Genomic DNA, 19078 nt, shown 5'->3' with positions numbered 1-19078 from the left:
AAGAGAGGACAATTAATTATTAATAAAACTGAGTCAGAAGCTGTCATTCTATCATTTTTTTTGTCTTTCTCTTGTTTTGTATATATTCCTCTTGACTGTATATATATTTTTCTGTTTCCTATTTATTCTTTATGTCTTTAGTATTCATATTTTTTACTCAAGCACAGTTGGCCTGGAGCACCCATAATTTTGTTGTACCTGTACAATAACCATAAAGGGCTTTTCTGTTCTATTCCAAAATTCATCTCTATGACCCCATGTTCGTTTCTACACATGTGGTACAATGGATATTAATAATCATTCTTAACTAGTATTCAGACGTGTCAGATGTATTAGGTAACTTGGCGATTCTAGATGGGCTGTAGGTGTGAAAGTCAATGGCTCTCTGTCGCTCTATGTCAGCCAGACCAAGATACTCAATATGGTGAAAACATTTTTCGGTCGAATTCCTACTAATATTTCATCCATACTAATATTTTTTTTGATTGCATGCACTTTTATTCCACCTATTTTCAGGCTGCACCTTCACCAAGGATCAATTAAATAAGAGTAGCTGCTATCACGCTGAATCTTACTGATGCTGTTATAAAGGATTTACCTCTTTCTTCGACTAAATTAATAAATAATCAAAAAATAACAATACAATGCATGGAAATATATTTTTCATGACTTATTTAAATACATTGTTACTCTTTAAACCATTAAATATAATTAACTATGAAGTAATACATCAAATAGGTCTACGATCAAATATTACGATTAAACACTGGTGAAAATCAAGAAAAGACAACCTTCATTTCAAAAGTATTATTCAGTTTTATTTCAGGATATCAATAATAATTCAATTTCAGCCAAAATAATAAATAATCTGGTAATAACATAAAAACATTAATTTTCTCTTTGTACCTTAAATTTAAGGCTTTCGTCTGATTTCTTGTGCCCTCCGATGAGTTGCAGGCGTGTGCGGCAGCCAGCCAATAATATCATCGGAAAATAAACCCATAACGAACCACTGGCTCGGTGAATTTAACCACGTGCCAACTGACGTCACCTGATTTCTGCAAATAATTTTCCAGACCACGCCCACACAAACGAAGTCCTTTAGAGTGCTTATTAATATTCATTATGTTAGACACTTTTGAACGCAAATAAATGCGGCATCCACGGGGATGAACTAATTGAAAGTAAAAATAAAAGTACAAGAATATATAATGGCTAAGCAGACCATCTGAAACCAGGACAAATATAGTTTTATTATCTCTCTTGCAGACAGAGAAAACAACATTCATATGTAAAAATAATAATTAGTTTCTCTTTGGCCATATTTCTCTCCACTAACAAAACATGTAATGTCTTTTAAAATCTTTAATTATCATCACAACAGTAGAATAGACAATATTCTTTGTAACTCTGGCCACAGGATCCTGTGCACTTTTTTATTTATTTATTTTTATCTTTTTTAAGCTCCCATTGGTTCTAAAATTCATTCACATGTGCAGACTTTCCTTAAATTAGATTTCCTGCATCTGTACCACAGTGCCTTCTTAGTGTCATAAAACATAACTGCATTTGCTTTTGGGCTTCAAAGAAGCATTATGGAAATCATGAGTGTAACGAGTCAATTGAAACTCAATACAACAAACTTTTAGTATTACCTTCTGTATTCTTGTAGTGTTGTAATAGAAATTAATTTGGCTTTGTAATATTGTTGACACAGTCAAACACACACACACACACACACACAATGTGAAAGGGGGGGGGGGGAGCATAACTCTTCAAAGAAACCCAGAAGCCACGATCAGTTCGGTGGGACTGAAAACAATGTTGTTCCACCAATCTCTTGCACTTCTTTTGATAATTCAGGTACTGGATAGCTGCCTGCATATTACTTATGATAATAAAATAAGAAGTGTCATTTGGCTTGCTAAATGGCACCTCCACATATGGGCTATGTTTACTCCCAAATGAATTAAATACTTGTCACACACAATAGAAAAAAAATGTCACAAAAAACACACCTAAGGCAGCCTATTGGCCATCACTTCAGTAACATCCATCCCTTCAGTTTGGCCCTGTAAAATAGCTTTGGGACTGGAAACATTCTTTTTGGAAAATCAGATTTGTTTTCAGTCATTTCAGTATAGACCATTTGATCTGCTCCTTGGCTGACTGCAAAACCTGCAAAAGTAAAAAAAATGAAAGAAAATTATATAATAACAAAACATGAATGACAACTGCTTTATAAACAAACAGAAAATGCAACCTTTGTGTAGTATGCACATATATCATTTAATGTGTTTATTCTAACTTCTGATATGTATTTGGTTTAGGCATCAGAAATAGTTCGTTTTAGGAAAAGATTGGGTTTAGACTATAGTAACTTAGTTATAACACTGCTCGTTCTGTTGCTCTCATATATGTGTTACAGAAGTTTTTGAAACCTTAGCACAGTCCAGTATTACCCTTTACATTACAATATAATGTCAAAAAGTATCTTACCGTAGAATACAAGTCTGTTTAGTAAAGGTAGAGTGGTTCTAATGCTTTACATAACTGAGAACTCCTGCACAGTAAAGCATGGTGCTACAGTACGACTGTTTAAACACTAGAGGGCAGGCTGAGCTTATGCTCACAACCATGTGAAGTCATGCCACCATGTTAAAGCGCAACAAAATCGTAATACAAAACACATCTTTGTTCTACTGCCACTAAATAAATACAGTGGGTTAATGTTTTCAAAATCTACATGTTTCAACGGCTTGTTCTTGTATGTTCTTTACTGGTTTATCTTTTAACTGTTTTTCAGTCCTTAGAAGAGGTTAAATTACAGCAGTGAGAAATCGGCCAGCAGGTGGCGCACTAAGCTCAAATTTAAAGGCCCTTGATTCAGTATGGCATTTAAAGGCAGCCTAATGTGCAGCGTGTCTATTGTGTTGATCACGTAAAAACGTTAGATGCACGTTAGAGTCAAGATATACCGCAAGTTGTGTTTAGTCAATAGCATTGCATTGGTCAAGATCTACAAGCTGTCAAATTTCTATCATCATGTACAGGCAGCATAATTAGAAACTAATGGAAATGAGATGAGAATGTCAACCAAGGTATGAACGTTCATAGCTTATAATCTTTTCAAAAACTCTTTTAATTTGAGTAAATGGGGAAAACACACGAGTGGACATGATCTCTGAGTTTAGTATTCAGCTCTCCTCCATCTGTCCATCAATCAAGATAAATAATAAATGTGCATGCCAAATATTCTCGGCCAAAAAACTAACCGCAAGTTGCTCTCCGATGCATCAATCGGCGCATGAATGAATGTCAGATATAAAGCACTTTAGCAGAAAAAGCATTAAAATGCTTGTATGAATGGGTGAATGAGGCAAGTTGTAGAAAAGCACTATATAAGAACCAGTCCATTTACCATGTGACTAAAACTTTGGAAATATGTGAGGTCAGGCATTGTCTGTTATAGCTCAAAACATAATTGTAATTGCTCAGTAAGCAATTGATACGTCAACTAGAGAATCTCCTCTTCTGCCACTAATGGTTATCCTCCTTTTCTTCATTGTGGTGTGTCAGTTATAGAGCATTAGCTTTTTTGGGGGTGACATTATTAAATGCCTTTATGTCCTTCCAGTGCCTCTAAAACAGCTCCGACCCACTGAAGGATTGACTTTACAATTAAAACTGCCTTGAAAAGACTGTTGTTGCAAATTGGTGCTATATAAATAAAACTGAACTGAATTACACTGCATTTGTGTATGCATGTGATGCCTTCATGTTTGTGTGTATAGCTTTGGCAATGATATTCACAGAGTCTGTTTGCTTGTGTATTACCTGAGCCACGCTTTGTTCAGTTAATGGGTTCTCATCCGCCTGTAATCAAAATGACATGAAAAAAAGTCAAATACTTAACACACACACACACACACACACACACACACACACACACACACACACACACACACACACACACACACACACACACACACACACACACAGTGCATTAGATCTGTGGAACAAAGAATAGCACACTATAACCCAGTGACATTCAAACAGTGCTAGTTAACAGTTCAACCAGTCACAATTCATAGTGGAGCTTGTAGCCATGCTTGTGGTGTAGCTTCAGGGCAAGCACCGTCTGGTATGCAATCATTCACTTTAATTATCTGATTGACACAGTTCCCAGAGAATAACTCTTTTCACTTGGATGACGTCTTCAGTGTTACTCTAGCGCCACCAGCAGGTCATAGTTATCAAGTATAGAAAAATAACATGTTAGTCCACATGCTCTCCCACCATGCATTTACCTTTTCTGTTTTGCCCATTCCTCCTTCCTCCCTTCACTGAGTCTTACTCCTTCTCATCCATTCATTCTTACTCTCTCACTCACTCACTCTTTCTCTCTCTCCACGTCACTATCTTTCACATTGGCCTTCTTCCTCTCTCACCCTCGGTCTGTCTGTCTGTCTACAGCAGCTGGCTCCTGTCTGTTTGTGCCTCTAGGTTACCGGTGATGTAATCAAAGAGGACGAAGCCATAGGCTGGCTCTGACATTAGCTGACACCAATCAGAAGAAGAGAGAGAGGGAGAAGGACAGGAAGAAAAGTAAAACAGGGAAGAGAAGGCAAGAAGCAAGTCAAAAAAGCTAAAGGGAGCTACAGCAAATCTTGATGTAGCCGTTCTAATCAGACCAAACACCTGCATTGATTTGTATTTCTACAATCTAACACACTTGTTTTCTGTTTGAATTTCCAATGGTTATACTGATACAATAGGTTTTGGGGAATAACTGACAGAAATCTTACCCTGTAGTTGACTTTCTGTAGGACCTGCTGTGGATCACTCTCCAGAATCACCCTGGCAACAGGAAAAACAACCAATAAGGGTAGAGTTCTGTATAAGCAGGACTGGGATTGCTTATGGGATCATGGCATTTTACATACTAAACATTTTTTTATTTTAATAATAGAAATACCTATCATCATTTTGCCTATAAATATCAGGCAAAATGATCAAAAGGAACTCATATTGACTATTCTAGTTGGATAAACTTTTCTTTCTCTCACCCCCCATCAATGATTTCATCCACAACAAGAAACACTCCTTCCATGTTTTCCAATAAACACCTCCGCTCCACATTTTTCCTGCAGGATAAATAAAAAAATTACACGCGTCATTAGACACGTTACTTAGGATCTCATATGATCATCATCATTTTAAGTTAAAGTTTTTATTCCTCTAACTTAAGTAACTTAAAGTATTCACATTTCTGGCTTTTTAAAAACCCATAATTGCTTTATTTTTATTTTTTGCCCTCACAATAGCTCAATCTCTCCTTAGTCTCAGTTACTCACACACTGCATTACTATTGCATTGGTTCCCATAGTAACCATACCCATCATTGTTTGACTAATGTTGCAATAAACAGTGAGGGACTCTGATATGAGCTTTAACAGGTTAAAATGAAAAAGGAGTACTATTTGTCATTTAGTTTAATTTATTTATTAAATATAATTATTTATATTTCACATTATTTATTATAACACTTTGATGCTACTGAGGCTACATGGAGGACAAAAGCTCTAATTCATTTGCATGAAGAAAAGTCTGAAAAAGAAGATTGTGAATTTCTCTATTTGGGCTCTGATTACCTCTGTATTGTTCTAAACATCATTACAAAATATCAATGAAACCACTCACTTATGCAGTTTTTGTTTTTTCTTGAAAACAAAAAACTTTTTTTTGAAGACGGTACCTGAGGATGTGACTGGTGGAGTCAAACAGGCAGTTAAGTACTGACATCAGCATGAGCTACCAAGAAAAAGAAAAGTCAGTATATGAGATACAAAGATATAAATCAATGCAAATTGATGTTAAAGCAGAATCAATTAGATTTCATGGCCTAAATAAGCTAAATATTGCACATTCAACATATACCAGCTTAGCAAAGTATATAGGTCAGAGGTGTCGAACTCCAGGCCTCGAGGGCCGGTGTCCTGCAGGTTTTAGATCTCAATCTGGGTCAACACACCTGAATCAAATGATTAGTTCATTATCAGGCTTCTGGAGAACTTCAAGACATGTTGAGGAGGTCATTTAGCCATTTAACCTGCAGGATACCGGCCCTCGAGCCCTGGATTTCGACACCTGTGATATCGGTGAATATGCTGCTCATGAGAAGTGTTCTTTTATTAATCATTATAGGTTTAAAACTTTCCAACCAAGCTGTAACCCAAAATAATCTCCACACAACTGCAACATATAGAACAATCCCTGAAAATAGCTTTAAAAAATCCATAAATCCCACAGGCTGTACAAATGAAAGAGACTGTAGCTAACTGAACCTTTATGGTAAATGTTACTGCCCTGAAGCACCTCAATTTGAAGAGCAATTACTAGACTAATTAAGTAGATTTCATGGAGTATCTTATTTTTCCTTGAAAATAATCTTTAGCATTTTACAATAGAAATCATTATTATGTGAAGGTATCGCCAAGTTTTCAATTGTAGTGTATAAACACACAACTTTTTCCAGGTTTTTTTCCGTCTTTACTTTTTTTTTTTTGCATTGCACCAAAGAGTATTTATAGAAACACATAAATATTATATTTATGTATTTCTATAATACATAATACAATAAAATATATTGTATTTTGTCTACAATATATTGTAGACAAAATACAATATATTTTATAGTATTATTTTATATTATATAGTAATATTAATATAATATAATATTAATATAATATAATATATAATATAATATATAATATAATATTAATATATATGTAATATTATAATATGTATAATATAATATAATATTTTATAGTCTTCTAGAAATTTGGACAATTGACTTCATTTGATTAACTTTAAGGAGTATTTTACTTCTAACACTGAATTATTAAAGTTCAAATAACCCCCAACAACGTTCTAACAGAGCAAAGAAAACCCCAGCACTGTCTTTGTTTCTTATATTCCTAAAATGTTCATTCTTACTTTGGCTCAGTGTCCAGTGGACATGCTGACCTATTCAAGGTTTTTTGTTTTTTGCTTTCTTTGCCTGTTTGTCTTAATGTCAGTGAAACATTAATCTGACTCTGAGAATGCTGCATAAGAAATGCAACCTTTCTGTGACACCAGAGCAGGCAACTGAATTTAGAAACAACAAGTAATTACCTTTAAACTGTCTTGTGTGCCTACAGCTGAGAATTCCATAAAAAAATATTGATATGAGCCTAACTCTTGTTAAGAGGTTACTACTGTAACTTATGTGATTTGTGTGAAAAATAATATTGGATGAATTTGTTGTTTAAGAGCTGAGAAGAAACAAGAAACCGTCTGGTGACATGGAACACATGCCATTCTGCCTTCAGAATACAAAGCAGAATAAAATTTAAAAAAATAAATAAAAAAATAAATAAAAAAATAAAAGCACGCTTATGTGAGTAAACATTTGAACAAAAATGACTGAGCTCCTTTTAAAACATATGCAGATAAACTTGACGTAACATATTCACAATGAATTTTAATTTTATTACTGCAGATGTACTTTATTGGCAGACAAAATTTAATTCACCTCATTTTCCTGAGCACTTCCCACAACGTAGAAGAAAAGATCTATACTGCTCTTGTACACGATGGTCATGCCTTCCAGAAAAGCTATTTCATCTAGATAGAGAATGAGACGTGACAGGGTTAGCATAAGCATGACTTTATTAATTTGCTTCTATATAGAAGTGTAAAATAAAGTTTATTCAGTGACACAACTGCCAAATATATAGTGACAGGCAAGCAAAGGGGTGAGAGGGAAAGAAGGCAGAGACGAGTGACAGAAAAGCAATTAGACAGAAACTTGATATAAAGAGAGGAAGGAGATGAGTCGGAGAAACAAATGATACAAATGAATGTTGGGAAGGAGTGGAACTGATAGATAAAACATAAAAGGGGAGAAGAAAGACAAAGCAGAAGTGGAGAAAATAAGGAATGAAGATTAGGACAAAAGGAGAGATAATGGCAACGTGTTAAAGAGGCCAGGGGTAGAGACTCAGGTATCAGTTGGGTGAAACTTGGAATCCTACAAAAAAGCTTATGGGTAGGTCAGGTTTTTCATCCAAATGAATGAAAACCCAAAAGTTTTACAAGGGTAATACCAACTACAGCGTTCTGCCACAAATAATGGTCTAGCATGGTTTGGCGGGTGGAAACCAGGTCAATGTAAAAAGTGATTTAGGTTACAAGTGACAAGAGAGTGTGTAACAGTCTGGACACTGGAGACGTCTGTGAACATTCAGCACAATACAAAGGGAGGGAGCGACGGGTGGGGGTGGGGGCGCATGCATCACACACCAGAACAGATCTACATAAAACAGAAGAGAGTGGAACTTACTGTCTGCTTTGTGTGTCTTGTTAAAAACATTCCTTTCAAAGGTTTTCTGCTCCTTCATGGAGGGGTAAAGCTCTGGGTCATAGTACTAAAACAGGAACTTTTATGAGTGACTCAGTTTACTTACATAGTGCGTTGCTAATAAATTCTAAACTTGATAGTTAAACTTTACCAGTTAGTATTTACTGTTACAAACAATGAAATCAACTCAATCAAATGCACCCCTAACCCACACAAACATATCAGCGGCATCCTTTGCACTCACTGTTAGTTACTTTAATCAAGTTGAAGCTGAGAAATCTTTTCTCAGGTTTATCTACTTCGGCCATAGCCACTTATTATTTCTGACTGTAGGTAGACGACTCAGCTGGTGATAATCAGGGCAGTCGTTATTTGTGAATCAGTCACTGAAAACTCAGATTTTGTTTTGTTTGGAAATTTCCAAGCTAGTTGGTAAGCTAACTGACTGGTTTCATATTTACTCTACAGACATCGCTTGTCCTATTTTCTGTCTTCGCTTTTCATTCACCCCCCCCCTCCCCCCACACACACACACACACAGCAGGTGACTGTCTCTCACTGATCCTGGTCCTGATTGAGGTGCTTTGAAGAAAGGACGTTCTTCTACCCTACTCTCACTAAGTGCTGCTCTTAATCATCAGAGGTCTCTTTCTAATATTGTACAGCAATAATTATTTGGAACAGTTCTGAAATAAACATTGCAGATGTATAAGACAACAATAAGGCTGATCAAGGCACATCTTAACAAATATATTAATGTGTTCCTCAAAATACTGTTTACATTTTCTACAAGAAAAAAGTACAAAAAATTCAGATACAGGGCTTTGAAGTAAATTTAAATTACCCTCAGTAGTAAATGGTTATTGTTTATTGTGCAATGTAAATTTCATGTTTAAGTCATATAAAACTTATGTCCCATATTGTGACTTATTCATGAAAGTACTCCCTTTCATATTTTTGTCATACAAAACAAAGTTTATATTAAAGCGCTTCCATTTTTTCCCTTGTGTAAAGACCACATTGAACTCACCTTTGACAAAAGTCTGTTTCCATCATTGTCGAGAATAAAAACTGCTTTAACTGTGTAGAGGGACGGTTCCTGCAGCGATAAACAGAAAGAACATTGAAAATATTTTAGCTTCGCTGAGTCATCTTGGGGAAACATCTTGAACATAATAGCATAGCTTCAGTCACATCTGTTCCTCTCATACCTGGATAACACTTAAAAGAGCATTGCAGCAGCAGCCTCTTTTAAATACTCTCTCATCTACTTACACACACTGAAGCTGCCCAGTCCAACCAGTTTCTACAATTTATGCTGCAGTTTATTCAGTGTTTTAATCTTTGTTGTTTATCCTGGTTTGTTTTACAGTTTTCCAGTTCTGGGAATTATCACATATTTCTACTTAATACATTTTCCATTCTCCTGCATCCACATCTAGACAGCTATCTGTCCATCCCTGCGATGATTTTTCAGACCCGGGACAAAGTTCTGTTATGCACTGACTAGCACAGATTCACAGTCAGAGTGTATCACAGAACTTAGACCAGACACTTAGCTCATCCAAAGTCCAGTATTCCAGGCTCACATAACCAGAGTCCTAAAGCTGTAGATGGCTCAGTCTATCCTTCATTTGATCAAACGTGTTTCTTGTTATGTTGATGCTGACTGAACTTTAAGTGATGAGTAAACATACACGGACATACTCCAACATACTGTAGTTATAGCATATAGCATTTGTAGGTAAACACTACATAACCAATGACAAGTACTGCAAGTCTTTTACTTTAATTTGTCATGCAACGAGGTCATTCTTAATACTATTTTTTACTCCTTTCTTTTCCTTTCTCCATACACCCTGGAAGCAGGTGAAGATGCAGCAGAAATACCTACTCTTAACAACATTCTGATTAGCAAAGTGCACGTGAGGTGTATGCTGACAACTGACTGAAGGAAAGCTAGCAGCTAGCTCAAGTCACAAGGCAAGGCCATAAAAATAAAGACTATTATTTGCTACCAAGTGCAGAAGGAGTTCTCAATATTTTTCCAGGAAACCAGAAACTCTAAAGTATAAAAAGAATATCTCTGATCATGGAGTGTAGGTTATGTCAACCTATAGCCCAATACATATTATATTAAAAAATGTTACATCAAATAGTTTTCATTGGGTCTTCAGAACATGTTTTAGCCGGTAAAGATGCCACTGAATTATGAATTAGTTACTAGGAGACAAATGTACCACTGTCCAATTAAACAAATATGAGTTTCAGGCATGAGAACAGATCCTATATGCTTATGTCTCTGTTCTTAGCTAGTTTGCTAATGGCTACAAGCACGAGTACATTCAGCAGTCACCTAGTTAGTAAGTTTTATTAAGTGCTGAAGGGTCCAGGTGCAATATGTCAGCCATTATTAAGTATTGTGCAGTCTATGTTTAGATAAACAGCAAACTTAAACTCATTAACAGATATCAAGCTGAAGAATCATATTTTGGAAAGAGATTTGAATACTGAAACTTCTGGTGCAATCTGCCTCTGACCCTGTCTTTCATATCCACATTGCATAACATTATGATCACTGACTGGTGATATGAATAACACTGATTAACTCTTCATCATGGCCTCTGTTCCACCAGAGAGTCTGGCAAGGGCCAAATTGTGGCGGCTAGATGACTGTCAGAGCATCTCCAATACTGCAGCTCTTTCTTGGATGTTCCCAGTGTATAGTTTTCAATATGTATCAAAAGTAGGGATGGGTATCGAAAACCGGTTCTTGTTGAGAACCGGTTCCCACTGTTTCAATTCCTTGGAATTGTTTGCCATTTTTGCAAACGATTCCCTTATCGATTCCAGTCGCCCCGAATGACGTCACCACGTTGCGGAGCGTCATTTACCTGGCAGGAAACGGCGCCTAAGAGGCTTAAACGCTCAAAAGTTTGGTTATACTTTATGAGAACGGATGACAACAGGGCAACTTGCAATACTTGCAAAGTAGATATTTCATTTGAGGGAGGAAACACTGCGAATATGCAAAAGCATTTGCTCACAAAACACGCGATGACCTTAAATGAATGTCGTGATTTTAATTCCGCTCCGGACTCGTGAATCTCAACCCAGCAGCAGCGGTAACGTTTGCACGTCTTCTCCCGTTAATGCGGCAGGTAAATAATCAACTAACAGTGCATATTATGTTAGCGCGATCCGCCTTATTACAAAACCTGCTATTACTGTGCATTTAGTGACCATGATGAGACAGAGTCTGGCTGGCTCAGATGCTGGCAGTTCTCGCTGCAGTCTACCGGTAGCGTCTCCTTTCAGGCCAGGATAGACGAATGTGACTAAGTTTGAGCAGTGACTAAGTTTGTGGTAAAAGGCTTGCACCCATTTGCCACAGCAGATGCCCCGATTTTCGGTAAGTGAATGTATTTAATTGTAGGCAGGGACATTACTGGATATTCTTGTGTAATTGCTACAGAATAATTTATGTTATACTTTGTTATTCCTACAGAAGAATATTTATTTTATTATTTTACAGTTTTTTTTCCCCGGGGACCCTGTGACACCCCATTGAAGAGCCATAGGCTGGATCTCTTAAGATCTCACTGTTGGGTTTGTAAGGCCATGCTACTCCTAAATTTCTATCTTGTTCAAAGGGAAGATATAAAACAAAGTTCTAAGCTAATTGACTTTAGTGGTCTCCTTTTTTTAAAAAGAATCAATAAGAGAATTGATAAAGAATCGAATCGTTAAACAGAATCGAAAATGGAATCGGAATCGTGAAAATCTTATCAATACCCATCCCTAATCAAAAGTGGTCCAAGGAAGGAACAGTGGTGAACCAACGTCATGGGTGGCCAAGGCTCATTGATGCACATGGGGAATGAAGGCTGGTCTGTGTGGTCGGATTCAAGAGACAAGCTGTTGTAGCTCAAACTGCTGAAAAATGTAATGCAGATTCCGATAGAAAGGTTTCAGAATACACAGTTGGAGCATCATGGCCGCAGAACACTCAGGATGCCATGCTGACCCCTATTCACCGTGGAATGTGGCAACAATTGGAATGTGAATATCAGAATTGGACCTTTGAGCGATGGATGAAGGTAGCTTGGTCTGCCAAATCTTTGAATTTTTTTCACATCAAGTGGATGGCATGTATGTCACTTACCTGAAGAACACCTGGAACCAAGATGCACTATGGGAAGAAGACAAGCTGGCAAAGGCAGTGTGATGCTTTGTTCAATGTTCTATTGGGTTCTGCCATTCATGTGGATGTTACTTTGACAAATACTGTCTCCCTAAGTATCCGGTCTTTAAGTGATGACGTATCAACCCTGCTTCTGGGTCCAAACTACTCTGCGTTTATTAAGGCTGTTGTGTTTTTAACATGTTTTAATGTTTTGTATCTTGTTCTATTTAATCTGAACAAGCCCCTAAAAAAAGGCAGTGATCACTGTCAGCCTCTGTTTTTATTACCACTATACATTTTAAAGCTCAGTTTTTAAAACCTTATGATGTAACTACAGCCCAGCCCATGCAACAGTAAATTAATGACTAACCTCGTATTGTGGATGGGTTATCTCAGTTCTCCTGACTGAAGTTTGGTCCATTTACAGCATCTTGCCATGCGATTGCATGGTAGGAACACAATTTGCAAAATAAAGGATATTTTTAGCTGATGCTGTAATAAAGGAAATGCTAAATGTGGCTCATTTTAAAGTCAAACATTGATTTTAATTAAAAAAATGAACTGTACTTTATCAATGACCTCTTTGCTGTTTGGTACGGAGCCCCTCTGATGACATGGTCCAAAATATAAATAAATTGTGGCCACAAAATACTACTTCGTGCCCTTGAAATAGTATAACGTGCCCACGAAATACTTATTTGTGGCCACAAAATACTATTTCGAGGGCACGAAATAGGTATAACGCACGCACGAAATGCTAATTTGTGGGCACGAATTGAGTATAACGTGGCAACGAATTATGCGTTTGTGGCAACAAAATAGATAACGTGCGCACATCATATTGATACAATTCCTGGACAGCTGTGTAGAGACATAAGCATAAGAGTAGGCTAAACCTATACACCATGGACAGAGACAGTATGATTGAGTTTTATTTTAGGCTGGGAATGAGCTACAAATGCATTTTGAAAATCCTGGCATTGCAAGGAACCATTATTACGGAGAGACATTTAAACAGGATATTAAGATAAGATAACCTTTATTAGTCCCACACGTGGGAAATTTGTTTTGTCACAGCAGGAAGTGGACAGTGCAAAAGTTATATAGCAATTATTATTATTGAGAGCCCAGTTGCTTTACAGACGTAAGTACGACCTGGACGCCGGGATAGATTTTATTGCCAACCAACTGCAAGGGCCTGGGAAGGATCACGGTTATCGGTCAAGTGTTTTGTGCCCACAAATTAGCATTTCGTGCGCACGTTATACCCATTTTGTGCCCACGAAATAGTATTTTGTGGCCACAATTTATTTATTTTTTGGACCATGTCATCAGAGGGGCTCCGTAGTTTGGTGATCTATTATGTTTCTTTTTTGCTGAAGGGTTGTCGGATGTTCAATACTGATTATAAATTTTACCCCTGTGGCTGATACTTTTATTGTCCTCTTAATTTAATTGTTCTGGTACACTGTTATAATGTTAAACTTTTGAAAATATTTTGTGGCTCATCTACACCTTTTGGACTACAATGTCAGTCTCAAATCTCTGAGATCAGTTTTGAGCTGCAAAACTTGCGTTTTGTGTGGAAGCACAGTTAGCATGAACAAATAAACGGGGTTTAGTGATTTATCATTGTAATAGATTAGTCTCCTCTTGCTAACCACCTTGGCCAACATGTTGAGAAGATAACATGAGTTATTAATAACTCCTTTAGTACATTGACAAGCAAAGCTCTAATGATGATGGAGATGGAGAAGCAACAGCAGCTCTCACCATGTCTGGGCCAGTAAATTGGGCTAGCTAACCAAGTACAGACTTAGCTGGTTTAGCATCTATGTGAAATGAATTTGTTGGCTGAATATTTCACTTGACCTTTTTTTTAATTAATATTTTTAATCCCCTGTGTAGATATTGAGAGTTAACCATGTCCCCCAGTGTTTTAAATGTGCAACTTATAGTGGGGGTTTTTTTCTGAAGGATCAGTTGTTTTAAATGACTCCACTTAATAACAGTGATCCAAAAGAAAAGAACCAGAAAAGGCCAGATTAAAAACAGATCATGTAAATGTAACTTTAATTTCACAGACATGCAATAGTAAATAGGGGGTGTAACCCTATTATTAAGATGCAAATGCATGAGAAAGGAGCAAGACACATACAAGCAAGAAGGGGCAGAGATGAAACCAGGGAGGCAGGAAAAAGAAAGAATGAGTCTGAGAAAGACGCATAATCAAAAATCTCAACGGAAGTGAAAGAGCAAGATGGTGAGAAGAAGTAAGAGAAAAGTAAAAGAATTACTCAGATAATTTACATTAGCTAGACGTAAATCAAATTATACAGCTGGCATTGTAAGAATCATACGCTGACGATGCAGTTCTGAGTATTATCAGAATAATGTACTTATATTACTTTATTTAGGATGTCAATTTAGAATTGTAGTTACAGTTACATTTATCCAAAAGTATTTGGATAAATATCCATCAGTGCATGGATGGGGATGCAGTAGGCCAACATCTATACCAGTAACATTTGGGCAGTAACCAGTGGCATCTGTAGTATTTTAAAGAGTTGCATTTTTACATGACCTACCTTATACACGAGATACATGTTTTTATATTTGACTTTTGCTATTACTTTTCCATTGCTCACTTTTAGTTGTAAATCAGCCAGTTAATTGTAGAAGATTCTTACTTTAAACATCAATATCAATATAAACCACGATCTCTGAACATTTAGCCAGTGGAAAATGGTTGTAACACAACTAAAAATAGTACACTGATATCAATAAACACATTATCCCTGCTTTCTGTCCTATATATGAATGTATTCCTCTTATAAACATGTAAGCAGCAATTTGGTGCTGTGGCTGTTCCATCCAATTTAGAGCTGAAAGAAAGGAATGGAAAATGTGAATCTTTCACTTAGATTAAGTTACTTTGTTGTAGTACACATGGTGATTACTTGAGTAGCAAAGCCACAATGTAAAAATACTCAACACTCACAGACTACTTACACAGAAACTACTGACTAGAAAAGTGTAAATAGATAAGTATATTGAAAGTAACAGCCCTTATATTATATGATATTCATTCATTATCAAGTAGATTTCTCCTGTTATAGATATTCGAGTTGGGGCTGTTGGGACAATAAAGGATTTTGTATGTAAAAAATGCCAAAGTTCTACAGTAACATGCAGTAAAATGCAAAGTTTCTTTAAAATACTTTAGTAAAATTACATAAGAAAGCTACTTTTTGCCTTTGCTGCATATTGTTCAACAATATATAACAAAGCAAAACATTGTGTAGGAGTATCACTAGTTTTGTATGCAAAATGATGCAATTTACGGTCCTTTATAAGGAAAACGATGATAAGCAGGCTAAGATCATACTTTTAAGAGCCGAGAAAGAGTAAACCAAGAAGAAAGAATTAGGACAGATAGAGGTATTCTGGAGAAGCACGGATGAGAGAGAAAGAGAAACTTACACTCACACACGCAGAGAGAGAGAGAGAGGGCGAGAGGGAGTGAATAAATGGTGCGCAGGGCAAAAGAGGAGCGAGCGAGCGAGAGAGAGAACAGTGGACGTGGCACCTGCTCTGGTCTACACGTCAGTCCACATATGCTCAACACACGCAGGCATTTAAATACGCAGACCGGCTTTAACCATACCGCTTGTTCCATTAAACACTACAGTGTCCGCTTTACACGCGTGATCCGTGCAGGAACCGAAGCTTTGCTTGATTACCGTGTAGCGCCATCCTGTTGCGCTCCACGCTGGACTCTGTGTGGATAAGTGTGTAACAGCTGTGGGTCAGCCGCTCCACGGTAATGGAATTTACTTCACAACGTAAGAAGTTGTCGCGCTGTCAGCACCATCAGCAATAATATTTGTACATATGACATACACATAGAAAGAAAAAGTGTGACTTTAGCTTCGTGACAGTTACCAGGCCTGCGTGTCCACAGTCAGCTCCAGTCCGAGTCCACTAGCATTAACTTAAAAATAAAAGCTGTTTCTGCTTTATGGACAATCTGCACCCAAGCCCCCCTCCCAGCCTCCCTCCCGCCTGTCTACCACCCCCCTTCTTGCCGAACACCTTAACTGCTATAGTGCAACAAATGTCCCGCACACTGCTAACCAAAATATATAAACCGCCGAGCACATTAATATCCCATCCACCTGGAAATGAAAGAACACTGGTTCCCGTTCTAGTTGGTGAAACGGCGGAGAGGCTCACCGGAGACGTGGAATCCATTGCTGCTGCTGCTGCCGTCGCTCCGCTCGCTCGGTGTGTTGACGTGGACAGCTCTGAGCTGTCACGCCGAGATCAGCGCTTTTATTTTTTTTCTTTCTCTTCTTTACGGAGCCGCCCGGGCGCGCTCACGCGCTCGCAGCAGCCAACCGAATAGAACCATAGGAGTGAAGCGCGATCCCGACGCTTCGCCCTCCTCCCACTTCTTGTCTGTCTGAGCCTTTCACGATAAAAGTCGAGATGCTCTTAAGGAGTCTACTCTGGATAAGAGCAGTTCATGTGCCACATGTAGCAGGCGGAAGTCAAACACACCACCCCGCACATGCTAGTTCGATCCACATCTACAGTAAAATCATTCCTTGATCCAGTTATTTACTGCAATACTTTTCCTAATCCTAGTGTGGTGATGTCACGAATATTCCACGGGGGGGGGGGGGGGGGATTGGTGGAAAGTATTTTTAGATCTTAACAAGTTAGATGTGGAAACTGTTCTTTGTGCATTTCTGCTATGATGTAGAAATATAATGACAGCTGACTGGTGAATTTGGAAAAGCAAACATTGTATTTTTACAGTGTAAGAAAATCACAGTCAAGGCTTTACATGTTCCGCTCTCCCTGTAAAATGAGAAAGATCACAAATAAAAACACTGTAAACCTTTTATAGAGGTAATTGGTTATTCTTTTGTGTTCTATTAGAAAAACGCATTCATTACTAAAATCAAATTCTTTGTTTGAATGATTCAGCTGAAATGTGAAGTGCACTGATCATGTTAAGTGGGGGTAGGTGATTATATTAAATACTGTCAAATCTATACGGTAGTCAAACCTCTCTCATATAGTGCTATGTACCCAGATCTTACCTGCAGAGACATCTCAACCTTAGGATCCTGCAGTGCATATAGCCATAGTCACTTCATTTGCATCCCACCAGCCTATACTGTTCACAAGCTCATGCCTTTGTTGTCACCACTGTGTTGCTGTCTCTTGTTTGATCCCCCATACTTTTGCAGATTTGGTCAAATAACCCCATGTAGGTTCTACATTTCTTTTTTTGTCAATGACATAAAAATGCAACAAGTGTTTGTTATTGTGGATTATGTAAGGACTGATTTTTACAGAAATCTGGTACTTTGTAACCTGCTGTATTTCTCCATAAAAGTAGCTATTATGTCTAGTAGCTGTGCTAATGTTGCTATCAATACCTGTATTGCAGAGATTCGAGGATTCAACCTCTAAATGCTCAAAATATGCATGATTTTCATTCCTGACACTTATCTGCACATTAGAATAAAAATAAATACAGAGCGTGAAGAATGAATATCCACACAGATTGTCAGTTGACCTGATATTGGCTGCTTCTGTGCTTGCCCCAAATATCTATTTTATGTTCTGTAGAAGACAAATGTCCTGTACATGACATTTTATGCAACTTTAACTTCCCAAATCTATCCCAGCTGACGTTGTTCACTCTGGACTGGCTTCCAGTCTGCTGCAGGAAAGTTTTGTTGTTTTATTTATTTATTTGTTTAAGATTCAATTAATCTGTGCATTATTCTTCATAACCAAGCAAAATAAAAAATTACTAACTAAAAGAAATAATGGTATGGAGCACAAAGTATAGCATTTGAATCAAGAATATAGTGATGCAGAAGTAGAGTAAGATACAGAAAAAATATATAGAAAAAGCACACTGAAACTGTACTTCAATAAAGTACTTTTTGGAAAAGTTACTACCACTAGTCCTATCCATGTTCTCATTCAACTGCATTGGGTAGTGGGGGTGGCAATGTCACTGTGGACAAGGTCTGGGTGCTGTCCAGTAAAGGAAATTTTCACTGGTAGAGAACATGGTGGGGAATGTGACTGTATCTAACTGAAGATGGTGAAGCAGCAACCCTGAGGTGATGAAGGCAGACCCATCATTTGAAGTAGTGGTCACACATTCTGTAGCCCTCCACTGCAACCCTAAGGAGATCCTGAGACAGCTGGAAGGAGCTAAGCAGGATGGACGGAGGACCATAAGAGGGTCGCAGAATACTCACAGCAGGATGTAATCTTAGACCTAAATCGGTCACTGGTGACCTGGTAGATGTGAAGAGGTTAAGCAAGCTGTACAATTAACGGCACCGCACAACACACTAAAATAAATAAATAGATATATAAAAAAAGTCCAAATTTGACACAAAAACAATCACATTTGATGAACATACAAAACAAAGGAAGAACAACCCAAA

The 19078-nt window shown here is 37.5% G+C and overlaps 1 protein-coding gene across 3 annotated transcripts; it reads right to left on the bottom strand.

Moving 5' to 3' along the window:
• Positions 1-796: 796 nt before the first annotated feature.
• On the bottom strand, positions 797-17005 carry copz2 (COPI coat complex subunit zeta 2). 3 transcript variants are annotated; one of them, XR_014276400.1, is made up of 10 exons: positions 16830-16985; positions 9438-9506; positions 8390-8474; positions 7580-7671; positions 5759-5814; positions 5070-5147; positions 4809-4860; positions 3838-3876; positions 2049-2178; positions 797-2004 (listed from the first exon to the last, which is right to left on the bottom strand). XR_014276400.1 is itself a non-coding variant. In XM_082530384.1 (9 exons), exons 1-9 carry the CDS (start codon positions 16845-16847, stop codon positions 2131-2133), a joined length of 537 nt encoding a protein of 178 aa, XP_082386510.1. In that variant the 5' UTR covers positions 16848-16984; the 3' UTR covers positions 797-2130. The 3 variants fall into 3 exon arrangements, 1 of the variants encoding a protein (XP_082386510.1); XR_014276399.1 differs by lacking the exon at positions 797-2004 and adding an exon at positions 4452-4560 and having other exon boundaries at positions 2126-2178; positions 16830-17005; XM_082530384.1 differs by having other exon boundaries at positions 797-2178; positions 16830-16984.
• Positions 17006-19078: the final 2073 nt, after the last annotated feature.

This window comes from Aulonocara stuartgranti (genome assembly GCF_965226115.1).
Source record: "Aulonocara stuartgranti genome assembly, chromosome: 4".
NCBI classification, from domain to species: domain Eukaryota; kingdom Metazoa; phylum Chordata; class Actinopteri; order Cichliformes; family Cichlidae; genus Aulonocara; species Aulonocara stuartgranti.
The sequence above is the reverse complement of the archived record's forward strand: the minus strand, read 5'-3'. Positions and strand labels throughout refer to the sequence as shown.

What these genes read in the sequence shown, in the direction of transcription:
- copz2 (XM_082530384.1), bottom strand. An exon ending in CAAGACACACAAAGCAGACA is followed by an intron (nt 7,672 to 8,389) that starts GTAAGTTCCACT and finishes TTCTCTATCTAG; the next exon opens with ATGAAATAGCTTTTCTGGAA. An exon ending in GATGAAATCATTGATGGGGG is followed by an intron (nt 4,861 to 5,069) that starts GTGAGAGAAAGA and finishes TCCTGTTGCCAG; the next exon opens with GGTGATTCTGGAGAGTGATC.